We start from the raw sequence: 21082 nt of genomic DNA, 5'->3' as shown, positions 1-21082 counted from the left end.
CGACCGGCTGTCTAATACAATCTGTAGAGACAGATCAGAATAATCGCCGTTCCACTGTCTCAGCATGCACAGTTGTAAAGGTCTGAGACGGAACCTGGCAAAAGGAATGATGTCCACGCAGGACACCATAAGACCAATCACCTCCATACACTGAGCCACAGAGGGACTGAGAAGGGACTCTGAGTATTCTTCCATAAGATGACAAGATGGTGCTTGCACCAGAATATCGTCCAAGTATGGGGCTACTGTAATACCCTGAGTTCTGGCAACGGCTAGAAGAGCCCCCAGAACCTTTGTAAGGATTCTTGGAGCAGTAGCTAGGCCAAACGGAAGGGCAATGAACTGGAAGTGCTGGTCCAGGAATGCAAAGCTCAGGAACAGAAAATGTTCCCTGTGGATTGGAACATGAAGGTAAGCGTCCTTTAGATCTATAGTGGTCATAAACTGGCCTTCCTGAACTAAAGTAAGGATGGACCTTATCATCTCCATCTTGAAGGAAGGGACACTGAGAAATTTGTTTAAGCACTTTAGGTCCAGAATTGGGCGGAAAGTTCCCTCCTTCTTTGGAACCACGAAAAGGTTTAAATAAAACCCCAAACCTCTTTCTTCGATAGGCACCGGGACAACAACTCCTAAGGAGGATAGGTCCCAAACGCACCCTAGAAAGGCATCCCTCTTTTCTGGTCTGTAGACAGGTTTGAGAGAAGGAATCTGCCCCTGGATGGATGAGATTTGAAGCCTATCTTGTATCCCTGAGTATGACCTCCAGAACTCACGGATCCTGTACGTCCCTAACCATGCGTCTGAAAAAAGAAACAGTCTGCCCCCTACATGATCCAATCCCGGATCGGGGGCTGCCCCTACATGTCAATTTGTTTTTCGGAGGGCTTCTTATTCTGCTTAAACTTATTCCAGGACTGAGCCAGCTTCCAATTACTCTTGGGTTGCTCAGGCTTGGAGGAGGATTGTTGTCGTTGGGATTTGTCAGAAAGAAAGGAACGAAAATTAGAAGATTGTCATCCCATAGACTTGTTCTTCTTATCTTGTGGTAGGAAGGCACCCTTGCCTCCGGGAACCGTAGAAATAATGGAGTCCAGGCCTGGACCAAATAAAATCTTTCCCTTGAAGGGAAGAGAAAGGAGTCTGGACTTAGAAGTCATATCCGCAGACCAAGACTTCAACCAGAGCGCCCGGCGGGCTAGGATCGCAAAGCCAGAGGCTTTTGCCTTTAGGTGAATAATTTGCATGTTCACATCACAGATAAAAGAATTAGCAATTCTCAGAGCTTTAATTCTGTCTTGAATATCCTCGAGGGGAGACTCCACCTCAATGAGTTCCAACAAAGAGTCGCACCAGTAGGTAGCTGCTCCGGCAACTGCAACCTCCGATTAAAATATCTTTCTCAGAAAGGTTTCCATTTTCTTATCCATCGGCTCCCTGAAAGAAAAAATATTGTCAAGAGGTATAGCAGTACGTTTAGCAAGCGTAGAGATAGCACCATCCACCTTAGGAATGGAGCCCCACAAATTCAGTTGAGAGTCCGGGAACAACTTTTTTTAAAATGTTCGCCATTTTAACCAACACAGGAAAAATCCTGTCTTTGTAAACTCGGTCTAATTTAGGTATCATAGGTTCTTCAGGCAGCGTGGCCTCTGGCACCTCTAACGTAGACAGAACCTCCTTTAATAAAAAAATGCAAGGGCTAAATTTTAAATCTAAAGGACGGTTCCTCCGCAGCAGGAGTCTTAGACGCTAAGGACTCCAACCCCGAAAGTTCACCCTCTGAAGCTACAGAGGTTAACTCATCATCGGATAACTGGGACATAATAGCTAAATCCGATAAATACTTAGATGGCTCCGGTTCAGGAGAGCTATGTTTAACCTTTCTCTTGCGTTTGTTTGAGCGAGGTAATGCACTGAGGGCCGCAGGCACCGCCGTTTGTAACTGCGCGGCAAAGTCCGCAGGAAGAAGGCCCCCTCTGGATGGAGGATTAGATGTGCTACGGGGAACTGCATGTGGAGTGGATAATGTAGTAATCTCACAGGACACTGAGTCCTGAGAGGTAGACGGCTCAGAGGGACTAATAGCCTTAGCAGGCTTGTCTTCCTCAGACTTTATAATGGTGTTAAGTCATGTGGAACATAATTGAGTGGGCAGGAAAACCACAGCCTCCTCACAACATAAACAGGTATGATTTAGTATAGAAGGAGTGCCTTCTAACATGTCAGAGTCCTCCATAGCTCAGGTTATACCCACAGGAGGACACAAATAAAAACGTTTTTTTATCATAGAAAACTGCACATTTATACTCCCAATGGCTGGGCACTCACCACCTCCTAGACCCAGACAGTTAACAGAGGAAAAACGCTCTCCTCAGGTTGAAGTCTCAGCCGGAATGGAGGAAATGAACATAGACCACATGCTGTGAAAAGTACAGCAAGTTAATAGAAGCTGTGCAACACTTTCAAAAATGAAAGTGAAACCTGTTTGTTCCAGCCAAAAACACACAGTCTATGAGCCCAGAAAATAAAAATCACACAAAGCAGCATGTAAATAATTAATACACTGATTAATTAACCCCAGCTGTTCAATAAACCCCCTTCAGAAGATATTAACCCTGGATCCTATGAAGGTATAAAGGAGCCACATACTGTGACCCTGTTATAGCATTTTATGTGCAAAAATTGAAACAATCTTACCTCCAGGATCTATGCTGTGGAACAGAACACAGCCTCTCACAAGTGTGACAGTCTTATAGCAGCGCTCCTGACATGTACTTGAGTGAGAGAAAGCAGGCAGTGAAACTCTTAAACACTGATTGCTTAGGAGCTGTTAGCAGTAGTCTGGATGGTTACCGCAGAAAAACTTTCCCTGCATCTCCAGACTCTAACTTTCATCAATACTCTCACTGAGAGGATGACATGACTACTTAAAACTCCAGTCCTATCTCAAAGGGCAGATACCCTTTTTTCAGGACTCTCTGAATCTTCTGACACTTCTCTGCCACCTCCTATCGTGACAAAAGGCAAAAAATTACTGGGGTAATGAGGTAGTGGGAGGGATATTTAAGCTTTTGGCTGGGGTGTCTTTGCCTCCTCCTGGTGGCAAGGTGTTGTATTTCCCAACAGTAAGGAATGAATCCGTGGACTCTCCCTATCTTAGGAAGAAAATGTGTGACTCTGGCTATATCTAAAACGCTTTTGGTTGTTGATCTTAGGGAGGGGGTGAGACTTGCCAGCTACCTTTAGAACCCAGCTGAAGCCAAACGTTGGGTGCATGAACTCTATAAGACGCAGCAGCAGCTCTAGTGTCCGGATGTCACCGTCAAACCTGTCTCTGAGATCAATATATTGTACCTAAAGCAAAGCGAGAACAGAGAACATGACATCACCATATTGCTCAATATGCTCTAATACACAGCACAGCTACAGACACATACCGGCACTAATACACAGCACAGCTAAAGACAAGTACCTGCTGTAATGAGAGAGAAAGAGAGAGAAAGAGAGACAAGTACCGGCACTAATACACAGCACAGCTAAAGACACATACCGGCACTAATACACAGCACAGCTAAAGACAAGTACCTGTTGTAATGAGAAAGAAAGAGAGAGAAAGAGAGACAAGTACCGGCACTAATACACAGCACAGCTAAAGACAAGTACCTGTTGTAATGAGAGAGAAAGAGAGAGAAAGAGAGAGACAAGTACCGGCACTAATACACAGCACAGCTAAAGACAAGTACCTGTTGTAATGAGAGAGAAAGAGAGAGAAAGAGAGACAAGTACCGGCACTAATACACAGCACAGCTAAAGACAAGTACCTGCTGTAATGAGAGAGAAAGAGAGAGAAAGAGAGACAAGTACCGGCACTAATACACAGCACAGCTAAAGACAAGTACCTGTTGTAATGAGAGAGAAAGAGAGAGAAAGAGAGACAAGTATCGGCACTAATACACAGCACAGCTAGAGACAAGTACCTGCTGTAATGAGAGAGAAAGAGAGAGAAAGAGAGAGAGAAAGAGAGACAAGTACCGGCACTAATACATAGCACAGCTAGAGACACATACCGGCACTAATACACAGCACAGCTAAAGACAAGTACCTGTTGTAATGAGAGAGAAAGAGAGAGAAAGAGAGAGACAAGTACCGGCACTAATACACAGCACAGCTAAAGACCCATATCGGCTCTAATACACAGCACAGCTACAGACACATACCGGCACTAATACACAGCACAGCTAAAGACAAGTACCTGTTGTAATGAGAGAGAAAGAGAGAGAAAGAGAGAGACAAGTACCGGCACTAATACACAGCACAGCTAAAGACACATACCGGCACTAATACACAGCACAGCTAAAGACAAGTACCTGTTGTAATGAGAGAGAAAGAGAGAGAAAGAGAGAGACAAGTACCGGCACTAATACACAGCACAGCTAAAGACACATATCGGCTCTAATACACAGCACAGCTACAGACACATACCGGCACTAATACACAGCACAGCTAAAGACAAGTACCTGTTGTAATGAGAGAGAAAGAGAGAGAAAGAGAGAGACAAGTACCGGCACTAATACACAGCACAGCTAAAGACACATACCGGCACTAATACACAGCACAGCTAAAGACAAGTACCTGTTGTAATGAGAGAGAAAGAGAGAGAAAGAGAGACAAGTACCGGCACTAATACACAGCACAGCTAAAGACAAGTACCTGTTGTAATGAGAGAGAAAGAGAGAGAAAGAGAGACAAGTACCGGCACTAATACACAGCACAGCTAAAGACAAGTACCTGTTGTAATGAGAGAGAAAGAGAGAGAAAGAGAGAGACAAGTACCGGCACTAATACACAGCACAGCTAAAGACAAGTACCTGTTGTAATGAGAGAGAAAGAGAGAGAAAGAGAGACAAGTACCGGCACTAATACACAGCACAGCTAAAGACAAGTACCTGTTGTAATGAGAGAGAAAGAGAGAGAAAGAGAGACAAGTACCGGCACTAATACACAGCACAGCTAGAGACAAGTACCTGTTGTAATGAGAGAGAAAGAGAGAGAAAGAGAGACAAGTACCGGCACTAATACACAGCACAGCTAAAGACAAGTACCTGCTGTAATGAGAGAGAAAGAGAGAGAAAGAGAGAGAGAAAGAGAGACAAGTACCGGCACTAATACACAGCACAGCTAAAGACAAGTACCTGTTGTAATGAGAGAGAAAGAGAGAGAAAGAGAGACAAGTACCGGCACTAATACACAGCACAGCTAAAGACAAGTACCTGCTGTAATGAGAGAGAAAGAGAGAGAAAGAGAGACAAGTACCGGCACTAATACACAGCACAGCTAAAGACAAGTACCTGCTGTAATGAGAGAGAAAGAGAGAGAAAGAGAGACAAGTACCGGCACTAATACACAGCACAGCTAAAGACAAGTACCTGTTGTAATGAGAGAGAAAGAGAGAGAAAGAGAGACAAGTACCGGCACTAATACACAGCACAGCTAGAGACACATATCGGCACTAATACACAGCACAGCTAAAGACAAGTACCTGCTGTAATGAGAGAGAAAGAGAGAGAAAGAGAGACAAGTACCGGCACTAATACACAGCACAGCTAGAGACACATATCGGCTCTAATACACAGCACAGCTACAGACACATACCGGCACTAATACACAGCACAGCTAAAGACAAGTACCTGTTGTAATGAGAGAGAAAGAGAGAGACAAGTACCGGCACTAATACACAGCACAGCTAAAGACACATACCGGCACTAATACACAGCACAGCTAAAGACAAGTACCTGTTGTAATGAGAGAGAAAGAGAGAGAAAGAGAGAGACAAGTACCGGCACTAATACACAGCACAGCTAAAGACACATACCGGCACTAATACACAGCACAGCTAAAGACAAGTACCTGTTGTAATGAGAGAGAAAGAGAGAGAAAGAGAGAGACAAGTACCGGCACTAATACACAGCACAGCTAAAGACAAGTACCTGTTGTAATGAGAGAGAAAGAGAGAGAAAGAGAGACAAGTACCGGCACTAATACACAGCACAGCTAAAGACAAGTACCTGTTGTAATGAGAGAGAAAGAGAGAGAAAGAGAGAGACAAGTACCGGCACTAATACACAGCACAGCTAGAGACAAGTACCTGTTGTAATGAGAGAGAAAGAGAGAGAAAGAGAGACAAGTACCGGCACTAATACACAGCACAGCTAAAGACAAGTACCTGTTGTAATGAGAGAGAAAGAGAGAGAAAGAGAGAGACAAGTACCGGCACTAATACACAGCACAGCTAGAGACAAGTACCTGTTGTAATGAGAGAGAAAGAGAGAGAAAGAGAGACAAGTACCGGCACTAATACACAGCACAGCTAAAGACAAGTACCTGCTGTAATGAGAGAGAAAGAGAGAGAAAGAGAGAGACAAGTACCGGCACTAATACACAGCACAGCTAAAGACAAGTACTGGCTGTAATAAGAGAGAAAGAGAGAGAAAGAGAGACAAGTACCGGCACTAATACACAGCACAGCTAAAGACAAGTACCTGTTGTAATGAGAGAGAAAGAGAGAGAAAGAGAGGCAAGTACCGGCACTAATACACAGCACAGCTAAAGACAAGTACCTGCTGTAATGAGAGAGAAAGAGAGAGAAAGAGAGACAAGTACCGGCACTAATACACAGCACAGCTAAAGACAAGTACCTGTTGTAATGAGAGAGAAAGAGAGAGAAAGAGAGACAAGTACCGGCACTAATACACAGCACAGCTAAAGACAAGTACCTGTTGTAATGAGAGAGAAAGAGAGAGAAAGAGAGACAAGTACCGGCACTAATACACAGCACAGCTAAAGACAAGTACCTGTTGTAATGAGAGAGAAAGAGAGAGAAAACAAAATTTATGCTTACCTGATAAATTTCTCTCTTGTGGTGTATCCAGTCCACGGGTTCATCCATTACTTGTGGGATATTCTCCTTCCCAACAGGAAGTTACAAGAGGACACCCACAGCAGAGCTGTCTATATAGCTCCTCCCCTAACTGCCACCCCCAGTCATTCGACCGAAGACAAGCAAGAAAAAGGAGAAACTATAGGGTGCAGTGGTGACTGTAGTTTAAAAATAAAAAACACCTGCCTTAAAGTGACAGGGCGGGCCGTGGACTGGATACACCACAAGAGAAAGAAATTTATCAGGTAAGCATAAATTTTGTTTTCTCTTGTAAGGTGTATCCAGTCCATGGGTTCATCCATTACTTGTGGGATACCAATACCAAAGCTTTAGGACACGGATGAAGAGAGGGACAAGGCAGGAACTTAAACGGAAGGCACCACTGCCTGTAAGACCTTTCTCCCAAAAATAGCCTTCGAGGAAGCAAAAGTATAAAATTTGTAGAATTTAGAAAAAGTATGAAGTGAAGACCAAGTCGCCGCCTTACAAATCTGTTCAACAGAGGCCTCATTTTTAAAAGCCCATGTGGAAGCTACCGCTCTAGTGGAATGAGCTGTAATTCTTTCAGGAGGCTGCTGGCCAGCAGTCTCATAAGCTAAACGGATTATACTTCTCAGCCAAAAAGAAAGAGAAGATGCCGAAGCCTTTTGGCCTCTCCTCTGTCCAGAGTAGACAACAAACAATGCAGATGTTTGACGAAAATCCTTAGTAGCTTGTAAATAAAACTTAAAAGCACGAACCACGTCAAGATTGTGTAATAGACGTTCCTTCTTTGAAGAAGGATTAGGACACATTGACGGAACTACAATCTCCTGATTGATATTCTTATTAGATACCACCTTAGGAAGAAATCCAGGTTTGGTACGCAACACTACCTTATCTGTATGGAATATCAGATAAGGGGAATCACACTGTAAGGCAGATAACTCTGAAACTCTTCGAGCCGAAGAGATAGCTACCAAAAACAGAACTTTCCAAGATAAAAGCTTGATATCTATGGAATGCAGAGGTTCAAACGGAACCCCTTGAAGAACTTTAAGAACTAAATTTAAACTCCATGGTGGAGCAACGGGTTTAAACACAGGCTTGATTCTAACTAAAGCCTGACAAAACGCCTGAACGTCTGGAACATCTGCCAGACGCTTGTGCAGAAGAATAGACAGAGCAGAAATCTGTCCCTTTAAGGAACTAGCTGACAATCCCTTCTCCAATCCTTCTTGGAGAAAGGATAATATCCTAGGAATCCTGACTTTACTCCATGAGTAACCCTTGGATTCACACCAATGAAGATATTTACACCATATCTTATGATAGATTTTCCTGGTGACAGGCTTTCGAGCCTGAATTAAGGTATCAATGACCGACTCGGAGAAACCACGTTTTGATAAAATCAAGCGTTCAATCTCCAAGCAGTCAGCAGCAGAGAAATTAGATTTGGATGTTTGAATGGACCTTGGAGTAGAAGGTCCTGCCTCAGCGGCAGAGTCCATGGTGGAAGGGATGACATGTCCACCAGATCTGCATACCAAGTCCTGCGTGGCCACGCAGGTGCTATCAAAATCACTGAAGCTCTCTCCTGCTTGATCTTGGCAATCAGACAAGGGAGGAGAGGAAATGGTGGGAACACATAAGCCAGGCTGAAGGACCAGGGCACTGCTAGAGCATCTATCAGCGCTGCCTGGGGATCCCTTGACCTGGACCCGTAACAGGGAAGCTTGGCGTTCTGACGAGACGCCATCAGATCCACTTCTGGTTTGCCCCATAGTTGAATCAGCTGGGCAAATACATCCAGATGGAGCTCCCACTCCCCCGGATGAAAAGTCTGCCGACTTAGAAAATCCGCCTCCCAGTTCTCTACTCCTGGGATATGGATAGCTGAGAGATGGCAAGAGTGAACCTCTGCCCATAGAATTATCTTTGAAACCTCCAACATTGCCAGGGGGCTTCTTGTCCCCCCCTGATGGTTGATATAGGCTACAGTCGTGATATTGTCCGACTGAAATCTGATGAACCTGACCGCAGCTAGTTGAGGCCAAGCCTGAAGAGCATTGAATATCGCTCTCAGTTCCAGAATGTTTATCGGAAGGAGGGCTTCCTCCTGAGTCCACGAACCCTGAGCCTTCAGGGAGTTCCAGACTGCGCCCCAGCCCAGAAGGCTGGCATCTGTCGTGACTATAGTCCACTCTGGCCTGCGGAAACTCATTCCCCTGGACAGATGGACCCGAGAGAACCACCAGAGAAGAGAATCCCTGGTCTCTTGATCCAGATTTAGCAGAGGGGACAAATCTGTGTAATCCCCATTCCACTGATTGAGCATGCAAAGTTGCAGTGGTCTGAGATGTAGGCGGGCAAACGGAACTATGTCCATTGCCGCTACCATTAGGCCGATTACTTCCATACACTGAGCCACTGACGGCCGAGAAGTGGAATGAAGAGCACGGCAGGAAGTTAGAAGCTTTGATAACCTGACCTCTGTCAGAAAATTTTTCATTTCTACTGAATCTATCAGTGTTCCTAGGAAGGAAACTCTTGTGAGAGGGGAGAGAGAACTCTTTCCTTCGTTCACCTTCCACCCGTGAGACCTCAGAAAAGCCAGAACAATGTCCGTATGGGACTTGGCGATTTGAAAAGTCGACGCCTGTATCAGAATGTCGTCTAGGTAAGGAGCCACCGCTATGCCCCGTGGCCTTAGAACCGCCAGTAGGGACCCTAGAACTTTGTAAAGATTCTTGGTGCCGTGGCTAATTCGAAGGGAAGAGCCATAAACTGGTAATGCCTGTCTAAGAAGGCGAACCTGAGGAACTGATTATGATCTCTGTGAATCGGAATGTGGAGATAAGCATCCTTTAAGTCCACGGTAGTCATATATTGACCCTCCTGGATCATAGGGAGGATGGTTCGGATAGTCTCCATCTTGAAGGATGGGACCCTGAGAAATTTGTTTAGGATCTTGAGATCCAAGATTGGTCTGAAAGTTCCCTCTTTTTTGTGAAATATAAACAGATTTGAATAGAAGCCCTGCCCCTGTTCCTCCCTTGGAACTGGGTGGATCACTCCCATAACCAGCAGGTCTTGAACACAACGTAAGAATGCCTCTCTCTTTATCTGGTTTACAGATAATTGTAAGAGATGAAATCTCCCCTTTGGAGATGAAGCTTTGAAGTCCAGAAGATATCCCTGGGAAACAATCTCTAATGCCCAGGGATCCTGGACGTCTCTTACCCAAGCCTGGGCAAAGAGAGAGAGTCTGCCCCCCACTAGATCCGGTCCCGGATTGGGGGCTACTCCTTCATGCTGTCTTAGAGGCAGCCGCAGGTTTCTTGGCCTGCTTCCCCTTATTCCAAGCCTGGTTAGGTCTCCAGACTGGCTTGGACTGGGCGAAATTTCCCTCTTGTTTTGCATTAGAGGAAACTGAAGCTGCGCCAACCTTGAAGTTTCGAAAGGAACGAAAATTATTCTGTTTGGTCCTCTTATTGGACCTATCCTGAGGAAGGGCGTGACCTTTTCCTCCAGTAATATCAGAAATGATCTCCTTCAGACCGGGCCCGAATAGGGTCTGTCCCTTGAAGGGGATGTTAAGAAGCTTAGACTTTGAAGTAACATCTGCTGACCAGGACTTAAGCCATAGCGCCCTACGCGCCAAAATGGCAAAACCTGAATTCTTAGCCGTTAGCTTGGCTAAATGAAAAATGGCGTCAGAAATAAAGGAGTTAGCGAACTTAAGAGCTTTAATCCTGTCTAGAATATCGTCTAACGGGGTCTCCACCTGTAGAGCCTCCTCAAGAGACTCAAACCAAAAAGCCGCTGCAGCAGTAACTGGGGCAATGCATGCAAGAGGCTGGAGAATAAAACCCTGATGTATAAAAATTTTCTTAAGGAGACCCTCCAATTTTTTATCCATAGGATCTAGGAAAGCACAACTGTCCTCGACGGGGATAGTTGTACGCTTAGCTAGGGTGGAGACTGCTCCCTCCACCTTAGGAACCGTCTGCCACGAGTCCCGTATGGTGGCATCTATGGGAAACATCTTTTTAAAAGCAGGAGGGGGAGAGAACGGCACACCTGGTCTATCCCATTCCTTAGTAATAATTTCCGAAAAAAACCTCTTAGGGACTGGAAAAACATTGGTGTAAACAGGTACTGCAAAGTATTTGTCCATTTTACACAATTTCTCTGGAACCACAATGGGGTCACAGTCATCCAGAGTCGCTAAAACCTCCCTAAGCAATAAGCGGAGGTGTTCAAGCTTAAATTTAAACGCTGTCATCTCAGAATCAGACTGAAGTAACGCCTTCCCTGAGTCTGAAATGTCATCCACAGATAGAAGCTCACCTGCCTCGGCTTCTGAGCATTGTGAGGGTATATCGGACACAGGCAATAAAGCGTCAGAAAGCTCTGTATTAATTCTAGCCCCAGAGCTGTCTTGCTTTCCTTGTAGCCCTGGCAGTTTGGAGAATACCTCTGTTAGGGTAGCATTCATAACTGCCGCCATGTCCTGTAAGGTAAAAGAATTAGACGCGCTAGATGTACTTGGCGTCACTTGAGCGGGAGTTATAGGTTCTGACACATGGGGAGAGTTAGATGGCATAATCTCCCTCTTTTTAGTCAGAGAATCCCCTGGAGATAAATCTTTAAGCGCCATAATATGGTCTTTATAGTTTATAGAAATTTCAGTACATTTGGTACACATTCTAAGAGGGGGTTCCACAATGGCTTCCAAACATATTGAACGAGGAGTTTCCTCTATGTCAGACATGTTTAACAGACTAGTAATGAGACAAGCAAGCTTGGAAAAAACTTTAATAAAGGTGAAACAGCAATTAAACAAAAACGTTACTGTGCCTTTAAGAGAAAAAAAACTAGCACTTAAAGGGACAGTCTACACCAGAATTTTTATTGTTTTAAAAGATAGATAATCCCTTTATTACCCATTTCCCAATTTTGCATAACCAACACAGTTATATTAATATACTTTTAACCTCTGTGATTATCTTGTATCTAAGCCTCTGCAAACTGCCCCTTTTTTCAGTTCTTTTGACAGACTTGCAGTCTAGCCAATCAGTGCCTTCTCCCAGATATATTCACGTGCACGAGCACAGTGTTATCTATATGAAATATGTGAACTAACACCCTCTAGTGGTGAAAAACTGTTAAAATGCAAGCTGAAAGAGGTGGGCTTCAAGGTCTAAGAAATTAGCATATGAACCTCCTAGGTTAAGCTTTCAACTAAGAATACCAAGAGAACAAAGCAAAATTGGTGATAAAAGTAAATTGGAAAATTGTTTAAAATTACATGCTCTATCTGAATCATGAAATTTTATTTTGGCCTAGACTGTCCCTTTAAACTGCAAAACAGTGAAAAAAACATAATTTATGTAAGAACTTACCTGATAAATTCATTTCTTTCATATTAACAAGAGTCCATGAGCTAGTGACGTATGGGATATACATTCCTACCAGGAGGGGCAAAGTTTCCCAAACCTTAAAATGCCTATAAATACACCCCTCACCACACCCACAAATCAGTTTAACGAATAGCCAAGAAGTGGGGTGATAAGAAAAAAAGTGCGAAGCATATAAAATAAGGAATTGGAATAATTGTGCTTTATACAAAAAAATCATAACCACCACAAAAAAGGGTGGGCCTCATGGACTCTTGTTAATATGAAAGAAATGAATTTATCAGGTAAGTTCTTACATAAATTATGTTTTCTTTCATGTAATTAACAAGAGTCCATGAGCTAGTGACGTATGGGATAATGACTACCCAAGATGTGGATCTTTCCACACAAGAGTCACTAGAGAGGGAGGGATAAAATAAAGACAGCCAATTCCTGCTGAAAATAATCCACACCCAAAATAAAGTTTAACAAAAAACATAAGCAGAAGATTCAAACTGAAACCGCTGCCTGAAGAACTTTTCTACCAAAAACTGCTTCAGAAGAAGAAAATACATCAAAATGGTAGAATTTAGTAAAAGTATGCAAAGAGGACCAAGTTGCTGCTTTGCAGATCTGGTCAACCGAAGCTTCATTCCTAAACGCCCAGGAAGTAGAAACTGACCTAGTAGAATGAGCTGTAATTCTTTGAGGCGGAATTTTACCCGACTCAACATAGGCAAGATGAATTAAAGATTTCAACCAAGATGCCAAAGAAATGGCAGAAGCTTTCTGGCCTTTCCTAGAACCGGAAAAGATAACAAATAGACTAGAAGTCTTACGGAAAGATTTCGTAGCTTCAACATAATATTTCAAAGCTCTAACAACATCCAAAGAATGCAATGATTTCTCCTTAGAATTCTTAGGATTAGGACATAATGAAGGAACCACAATTTCTCTACTAATGTTGTTGGAATTCACAACTTTAGGTAAAAATTCAAAAGAAGTTCGCAACACCGCCTTATCCTGATGAAAAATCAGAAAAGGAGACTCACACGAAAGAGCAGATAATTCAGAAACTCTTCTAGCAGAAGAGATGGCCAAAAGGAACAAAACTTTCCAAGAAAGTAATTTAATGTCCAATGAATGCATAGGTTCAAACGGAGGAGCTTGAAGAGCTCCCAAAACCAAATTCAAACTCCATGGAGGAGAAATTGACTTAATGACAGGTTTTATACGAACCAAAGCTTGTACAAAACAATGAATATCAGGAAGAATAGCAATCTTTCTGTGAAAAAGAACAGAAAGAGCGGAGATTTGTCCTTTCAAAGAACTCGCGGACAAACCCTTATCTAAACCATCCTGAAGAAACTGTAAAATTCTCGGTATTCTAAAAGAATGCCAAGAAAAATGATGAGAAAGACACCAAGAAATATAAGTCTTCCAGACTCTATAATATATCTCTCGAGATACAGATTTACGAGCCTGTAACATAGTATTAATCACGGAGTCAGAGAAACCTCTATGACCAAGAATCAAGCGTTCAATCTCCATACCCTTAAATTTAAGGATTTCAGATCCGGATGGAAAAAAGGACCTTGAGACAGAAGGTCTGGTCTTAACGGAAGAGTCCATGGTTGGCAAGATGCCATCCGGACAAGATCCGCATACCAAAACCTGTGAGGCCATGCCGGAGCTATTAGCAGAACAAACGAGCATTCCCTCAGAATCTTGGAGATTACTCTTGGAAGAAGAACTAGAGGCGGAAAGATATAGGCAGGATGATACTTCCAAGGAAGTGATAATGCATCCACTGCCTCCGCCTGAGGATCCCGGGATCTGGACAGATACCTGGGAAGTTTCTTGTTTAGATGAGAGGCCATCAGATCTATCTCTGGGGGCCCCCACATTTGAACAATCTGAAGAAATACCTCTGGGTGAAGAGACCATTCGCCCGGATGCAACGTTTGGCGACTGAGATAATCCGCTTCCCAATTGTCTACACCTGGGATATGAACCGCAGAGATTAGACAGGAGCTGGATTCCGCCCAAACCAAAATTCGAGATACTTCTTTCATAGCCAGAGGACTGTGAGTCCCTCCTTGATGATTGATGTATGCCACAGTTGTGACATTGTCTGTCTGAAAACAAATGAACGATTCTCTCTTCAGAAGAGGCCAAGACTGAAGAGCTCTGAAAATTGCACGGAGTTCCAAAATATTGATCGGTAATCTCACCTCCTGAGATTCCCAAACTCCTTGTGCCGTCAGAGATCCCCACACAGCTCCCCAACCTGTGAGACTTGCATCTGTTGAAATTATAGTCCAGGTCGGAAGAACAAAAGAAGCCCCCTGAATTAAACGATGGTGATCTGTCCACCACGTTAGAGAGTGCCGAACAATCGGTTTTAAAGATATTAATTGATATATCTTCGTGTAATCCCTGCACCATTGGTTCAGCATACAGAGCTGAAGAGGTCGCATGTGAAAACGAGCAAAGGGGATCGCGTCCGATGCAGCAGTCATAAGACCTAGAATTTCCATGCATAAGGCTACCGAAGGGAATGATTGAGACTGAAGGTTTCGACAGGCTGTAATCAATTTTAGACGTCTCTTGTCTGTTAAAGACAAAGTCATGGACACTGAATCTATCTGGAAACCTAGAAAGGTTACCCTTGTTTGAGGAATCAAAGAACTTTTTGGTAAATTGATCCTCCAACCATGATCTTGAAGAAACAACACAAGTCGATTCGTATGAGACTCTGCTAAATGTAAAGACGGAGCAAGTACCAAGATATCGTCCAAATAAGGAAATACCACAATACCCTGTTCTCTGATTACAGACAGAAGGGCACCGAGAATCTTTGTGAAAATTCTTGGAGCTGTAGCAAGGCCAAACGGTAGAGCCACAAATTGGTAATGCTTGTCTAGAAAAGAGAATCTCAGGAACTGATAATGATCTGGATGAATCGGAATATGCAGATATGCATCCTGTAAATCTATTGTGGACATATAATTCCCTTGCTGAACAAAAGGCAATATAGTCCTTACAGTTACCATCTTGAACGTTGGTATCCTTACATAACGATTCAATAATTTTAGATCCAGAACTGGTCTGAAGGAATTCTCCTTCTTTGGTACAATGAAGAGATTTGAATAAAACCCCATCCCCTGTTCCGGAACTGGAACTGGCATAATTACTCCAGCCAACTCTAGATCTGAAACACAATTCAGAAATGCTTGAGCTTTCACTGGATTTACTGGGACATGGGAAAGAAAAAATCTCTTTGCAGGAGGTCTCATCTTGAAACCAATTCTGTACCCTTCTGAAACAATGTTCTGAATCCAAAGATTGTGAACAGAACTGATCCAAATTTCTTTGAAAAAACGTAACCTGCCCCCTACCAGCTGAACTGGAATGAGGGCCGTACCTTCATGTGAACTTAGAAGCAGGCTTTGCCTTTCTAGCAGGCTTGGATTTATTCCAGACTGGAGATGGTTTCCAAACTGAAACTGCTCCTGAGGACGAAGGATCAGGCTTTTGTTCTTTGTTGAAACGAAAGGAACGAAAACGATTGTTAGCCCTGTTTTTACCTTTAGACTTTTTATCCTGTGGTAAAAAAGTTCCTTTCCCACCAGTAACAGTTGAAATAATAGAATCCAACTGAGAACCAAATAATTTGTTTCCCTGGAAAGAAATGGAAAGTAGAGTTGATTTAGAAGCCATATCAGCATTCCAAGTCTTAAGCCATAAAGCTCTTCTGGCTAAGATAGCCAGAGACATAAATCTAACATCAACTCTAATAATATCAAAAATGGCATCACAGATGAAATTATTAGCATGCTGAAGAAGAATAATAATATCATGAGAATCACGATTTGTTACTTGTTGCGCTAGAGTTTCCAACCAAAAAGTTGAAGCTGCAGCAACATCAGCCAATGATATAGCAGGTCTAAGAAGATTACCTGAACATAGATAAGCTTTTCTTAGAAAAGATTCAATTTTTCTATCTAAAGGATCCTTAAACGAGGTACCATCTGATGTAGGAATGGTAGTACGTTTAGCAAGGGTAGAAATAGCCCCATCAACTTTAGGGATTTTGTCCCAAAATTCTAATCTGTCAGGCGGAACAGGATATAATTGCTTAAAACGTTTAGAAGGAGTAAATGAATTACCCAATCTATCCCATTCCTTAGCAATTACTGCAGAAATAGCATTAGGAACAGGAAAGACTTCTGGAATAACCGCAGGAGCTTTAAAAACCTTATCCAAACGTATAGAATTAGTATCAAGAGGACTAGAATCCTCTATTTCTAAAGCAATTAGTACTTCTTTAAGTAAAGAGCGAATAAATTCTATCTTAAATAAATATGAAGATTTATCAGCATCAATCTCTGAGACAGAATCCTCTGAACCAGAAGAGTCCAAAGAATCAGAATGATGGTGTTCATTTAAAAATTCATCTGTAGAGAGAGAAGATTTAAAAGACTTTTTACGTTTACTAGAAGGAGAAATAACAGACAAAGCCTTCTTTATGGATTCAGAAACAAAATCTCTTATGTTATCAGGAACATTCTGCACCTTAGATGTTGAGGGAACTGCAACAGGCAATGGTACATCACTAAAGGAAATATTATCTGCATTAACAAGTTTGTCATGACATTTAATACAAACAACAGCTGGAGGAATAGCTACCAAAAGTTTACAGCAGATACACTTAGCTTTGGTAGATCCAGCAGGCAGAGGTTTTCCTGTAGTATCTTCTGGCTCAGATGCAACGTGAGACATCTTGCAATATGTAAGAGAAAAAACAACATATAAAGCAAAATAGATCAAATTCCTTATAAGACAGTTTCAGGAATGGGAAAAAAATGCCAAACATCAAGCTTCTAGCAACCAGAAGCAAATGAAAAATGAGACTGAAATAATGTGGAGACAAAAGCGACGCCCATATTTTTTGGCGCCAAATAAGACGCCCACATTATTTGGCGCCTAAATGCTTTTGGCGCCAAAAATGACGCCACATCCGGAACGCCGACATTTTTGGCGCAAAATAACGTCAAAAAAATGACGCAACTTCCGGCGACACGTATGACGCCGGAAACGGAAATTAATTTTTGCGCCAAAAAAGTCTGCGCCAAGAATGACGCAATAAAATGAAGCATTTTCAGCCCCCGCGAGCCTAACAGCCCACAGGGAAAAAAGTCAAATTTTTGAGGTAAGAAAAATAAGATAATTAAAGCATAATCCCAAATATGAAACTGACTGTCTGGAAATAAGGAAAGTTGAACATTCTGAGTCAAGGCAAATAAATGTTTGAATACATATATTTAGAACTTTATAAATAAAGTGCCCAACCATAGCTTAGAGTGTCACAGAAAATAAGACTTACTTACCCCAGGACACTCATCTACATGTTTGTAGAAAGCCAAACCAGTACTGAAACGAGAATCAGTAGAGGAAATGGTAAATATAAGAGTATATCGTCGATCTGAAAAGGGAGGTAAGAGATGAATCTCTACGACCGATAACAGAGAACCTTATGAAATAGACCCCGTAGAAGGAGATCACTGCATTCAATAGGCAATACTCTCCTCACATCCCTCTGACATTCACTGCACGCTGAGAGGAAAACCGGGCTCCAACTTGCTGCGGAGCGCATATCAACGTAGAATCTAGCACAAACTTACTTCACCACCTCCCTTGGAGGCAAAGTTTGTAAAACTGATTTGTGGGTGTGGTGAGGGGTGTATTTATAGGCATTTTAAGGTTTGGGAAACTTTGCCCCTCCTGGTAGGAATGTATATCCCATACGTCACTAGCTCATGGACTCTTGTTAATTACATGAAAGAAATACAGTAATATCTTTGAAATTTTTACAGTATGTGTAAGAGACTAAAGCAACATTGCACCCACTTGCAAATGGATGATTAACCCCTTAGGCCCCAAACCAGATTGAAAAACGTTAAAAAACGATAAAAATCAATTGAGCACCTTGCCACAGCTCTGCTGAGGCTCCTACCTGCCCTTAAATACGATTTTGTGCAGAAAATAACCCATTTGGAATGGTTCTCAGATGCCAGAGGACTCTTCTAGGGAAGCTGGATGTCTCAGTCTGAATAAAAACTGCGCAGTTAGAGTGCTAAAATAGGCCCCTCCCACCATGTACTGGATGTTAGAAGGGCCTTAAGAAAATACTCCTGGGAGTATCTGACTAGCCATGTGGAAACTAGGCCCCAAATAAAGACTTATCTCCCTCAGAGAAAAAAAGTCCTATTTATGAAAACATGTAAACGTTTTGTCACTAAGTAATATGATTATTAACATGAGTATTACCCTGTTTTGTAAGCATGATCCCAGTTGCTGTTAAATCACTGCATCAGGCTTACCTCAAATACACAAGGCTCTGTCAGCATTTTCTAGAACTTATTCATCTCTCTAGAAATAAAAATACTGAACATACCTCAAAGCAGGTAATCTGCAGACCGTTCCCCCAACTGAAGTTTTCCCATATTCATCAGTTATGTGTGAGAACAGCAATGGACCTTAGTTACAAACCGCTAAGATCATCAAATCTCCAGGTAGAATTCTTCTTCTAATTTCTGCCTGAGAGAAAAACAGTACAACGTCGTACGGTACCGTTTAAAAATAAACTCTTGATTGAAGGTAAAACTACACTAAGTCACCACATATCTCTTGATACTTCCTTTCTTGTCGAGAGTTGCAAGAGAATGACTGGGGGTGGCAGTTAGGGGAGGAGCTATATAGACAGCTCTGCTGTGGGTGTCCTCTTGCAACTTCCTGTTGGGAAGGAGAATATCCCACAAGTAATGGATGAACCCGTGGACTGGATACACCTTACAAGAGAAAGAGAGACAAGTACCGGCACTAATACACAGCACAGCTAAAGACAAGTACCTGTTGTAATGAGAGAGAAAGAGAGAGAAAGATAGACAAGTACCAGCACTAATACACAGCACAGCTAAAGACAAGTACTGGCTGTAATAAGAGAGAAAGAAAGAGAAAGAGAGAGACAAGTACCGGCACTAATACACAGCCCAGCTAGAGACACGTACGAGAGAGAGAGAGACAGAGACACACAAGAGAGAGAGAGAGAGAGAGAGAGAAAGAGAGAGACACACACACGTACAAGAGAGAGACACACACACACACGTACGAGAGAGAGACACACACACACACGTACGAGAGAGAGACACACACACAAGTATGAGAGACACACACACACAGGTACGAGAGAGAGAGACACACAAGTATGAGAAATAGAGACACACACACACGTATGAGAGAGAGACACACACACACACACAAGTACGAGATAGAGAGAGAGACACACACACACGTACGAGAGAGACACACACACACAAGTACGAGATAGAGAGAGAGACACACACACAGAAGTACAAGAGAGAGAGAGACATAAGTTCAAGAGAGAGAGACACACACACACACAAGTACAAGAGACATACAAGTACAAAAGAGAGAGATACACACACAAGTACGAGAGAGAGACACACAAGTAGGAGAGAGAGAGACAGACAAGTACGAGAGAGAGAGACACACAAGTACGAGAGAGAGAGACACACAAGTACGAGAGAGAGACACACACACACACAAGTATGAGAGAGAGACACACACACACAAGTAGGAAAGAAAGAGAGACACACACAAGTAGGAGAGAAAGAGAGACACACACAAGTAGGAGAGAGAGAGAGCGCGAGACATACACACACACACACACACACAAGTACGAGAGAGAGAGACACACAAGTACGAGAGAGAGAGACACACACACACAAGTACGAGAGAGAGATAGACACACACACAAGTACGAAAGAGAGAGACACACACACGTACGAGAGAGAGAGAGACACACAAGTATGAGAGAGAAAGAGAGAGAGACACACACACACACACACAAGTACGAGAGAGAGAGGGAGACACACAAATAGGAGAGAGAGACACACACACACAAGTACGACAGAGAGAGAGACACACAAATACACACAAGTACGAGAGAAAGACACACACACAAGTAGGAGACAGACACACACACACACAAGTAGGAGAGAGAGAGAAGTACGAGAGAGAGAGACACACAAGTAGGAGAGAGAGACAGACACACAAGTAGGAGAGAGAGAGAAGTACGAGAGAGAGAGACACACAAGTAGGAGAGAGAGAGACACACAAGTACAAGAGAGAGAGAGAGAGAGAGAGAGAGACACACACACACACAAGTACAAGAGACACACACACACACAAGTACAAAAGAGAGAGATACACACACAAGTACGAGAGAGAGACACACACAAGTACGAGAGAGAGAGAGAGAGACAAGTACGAGAGAGACACACACACAAGTATGAGAGAGACACACACACAAGTAGGAGAGAAAGAGAGACACACACAAGTAGGAGAGAGAGACACACACAAGTACGAGAGAGATAGAGAGAGAGAGCGCGCGAGACATACACACACAAGTACGAGAGAGACAGACACACAAGTACGAGAGAGAGAGACACACACACAAGTACGAGAGAGAGAGACACACACAAGTACGAGAGAGACACACACACACACACAAGTATGAGAGAGAAAGAGAGAGACACACACATACACAAGTACGAGAGAGAGAGACACACAAGTACGAGAGAGACAGACACACACACAAGTACGAGAGAGAGACACACACAAATAGGAGAGAGAGACACACAAGTACGAGAGAGAGAGAGACACACACACACAC

At 42.9% G+C, this 21082-nt stretch overlaps 1 protein-coding gene across 1 annotated transcript in view; it reads right to left on the bottom strand.

Moving 5' to 3' along the window:
* Positions 1-21082, bottom strand: part of ADCK5 (aarF domain containing kinase 5) — a 380223-nt gene that overhangs the window by 280532 nt on the left and 78609 nt on the right. Inside the window, exon 6 of the mRNA XM_053715989.1 lies at positions 3244-3357. Within this exon, the coding sequence (XP_053571964.1) occupies positions 3244-3357 (114 nt within the window). The remainder of the gene's footprint in view (positions 1-3243; positions 3358-21082) is intronic.

Source organism: Bombina bombina, chromosome 5 (assembly GCF_027579735.1).
Source record: "Bombina bombina isolate aBomBom1 chromosome 5, aBomBom1.pri, whole genome shotgun sequence".
Classification (NCBI taxonomy): domain Eukaryota; kingdom Metazoa; phylum Chordata; class Amphibia; order Anura; family Bombinatoridae; genus Bombina; species Bombina bombina.
This window is presented reverse-complemented; position numbering and strand designations above follow the sequence as displayed.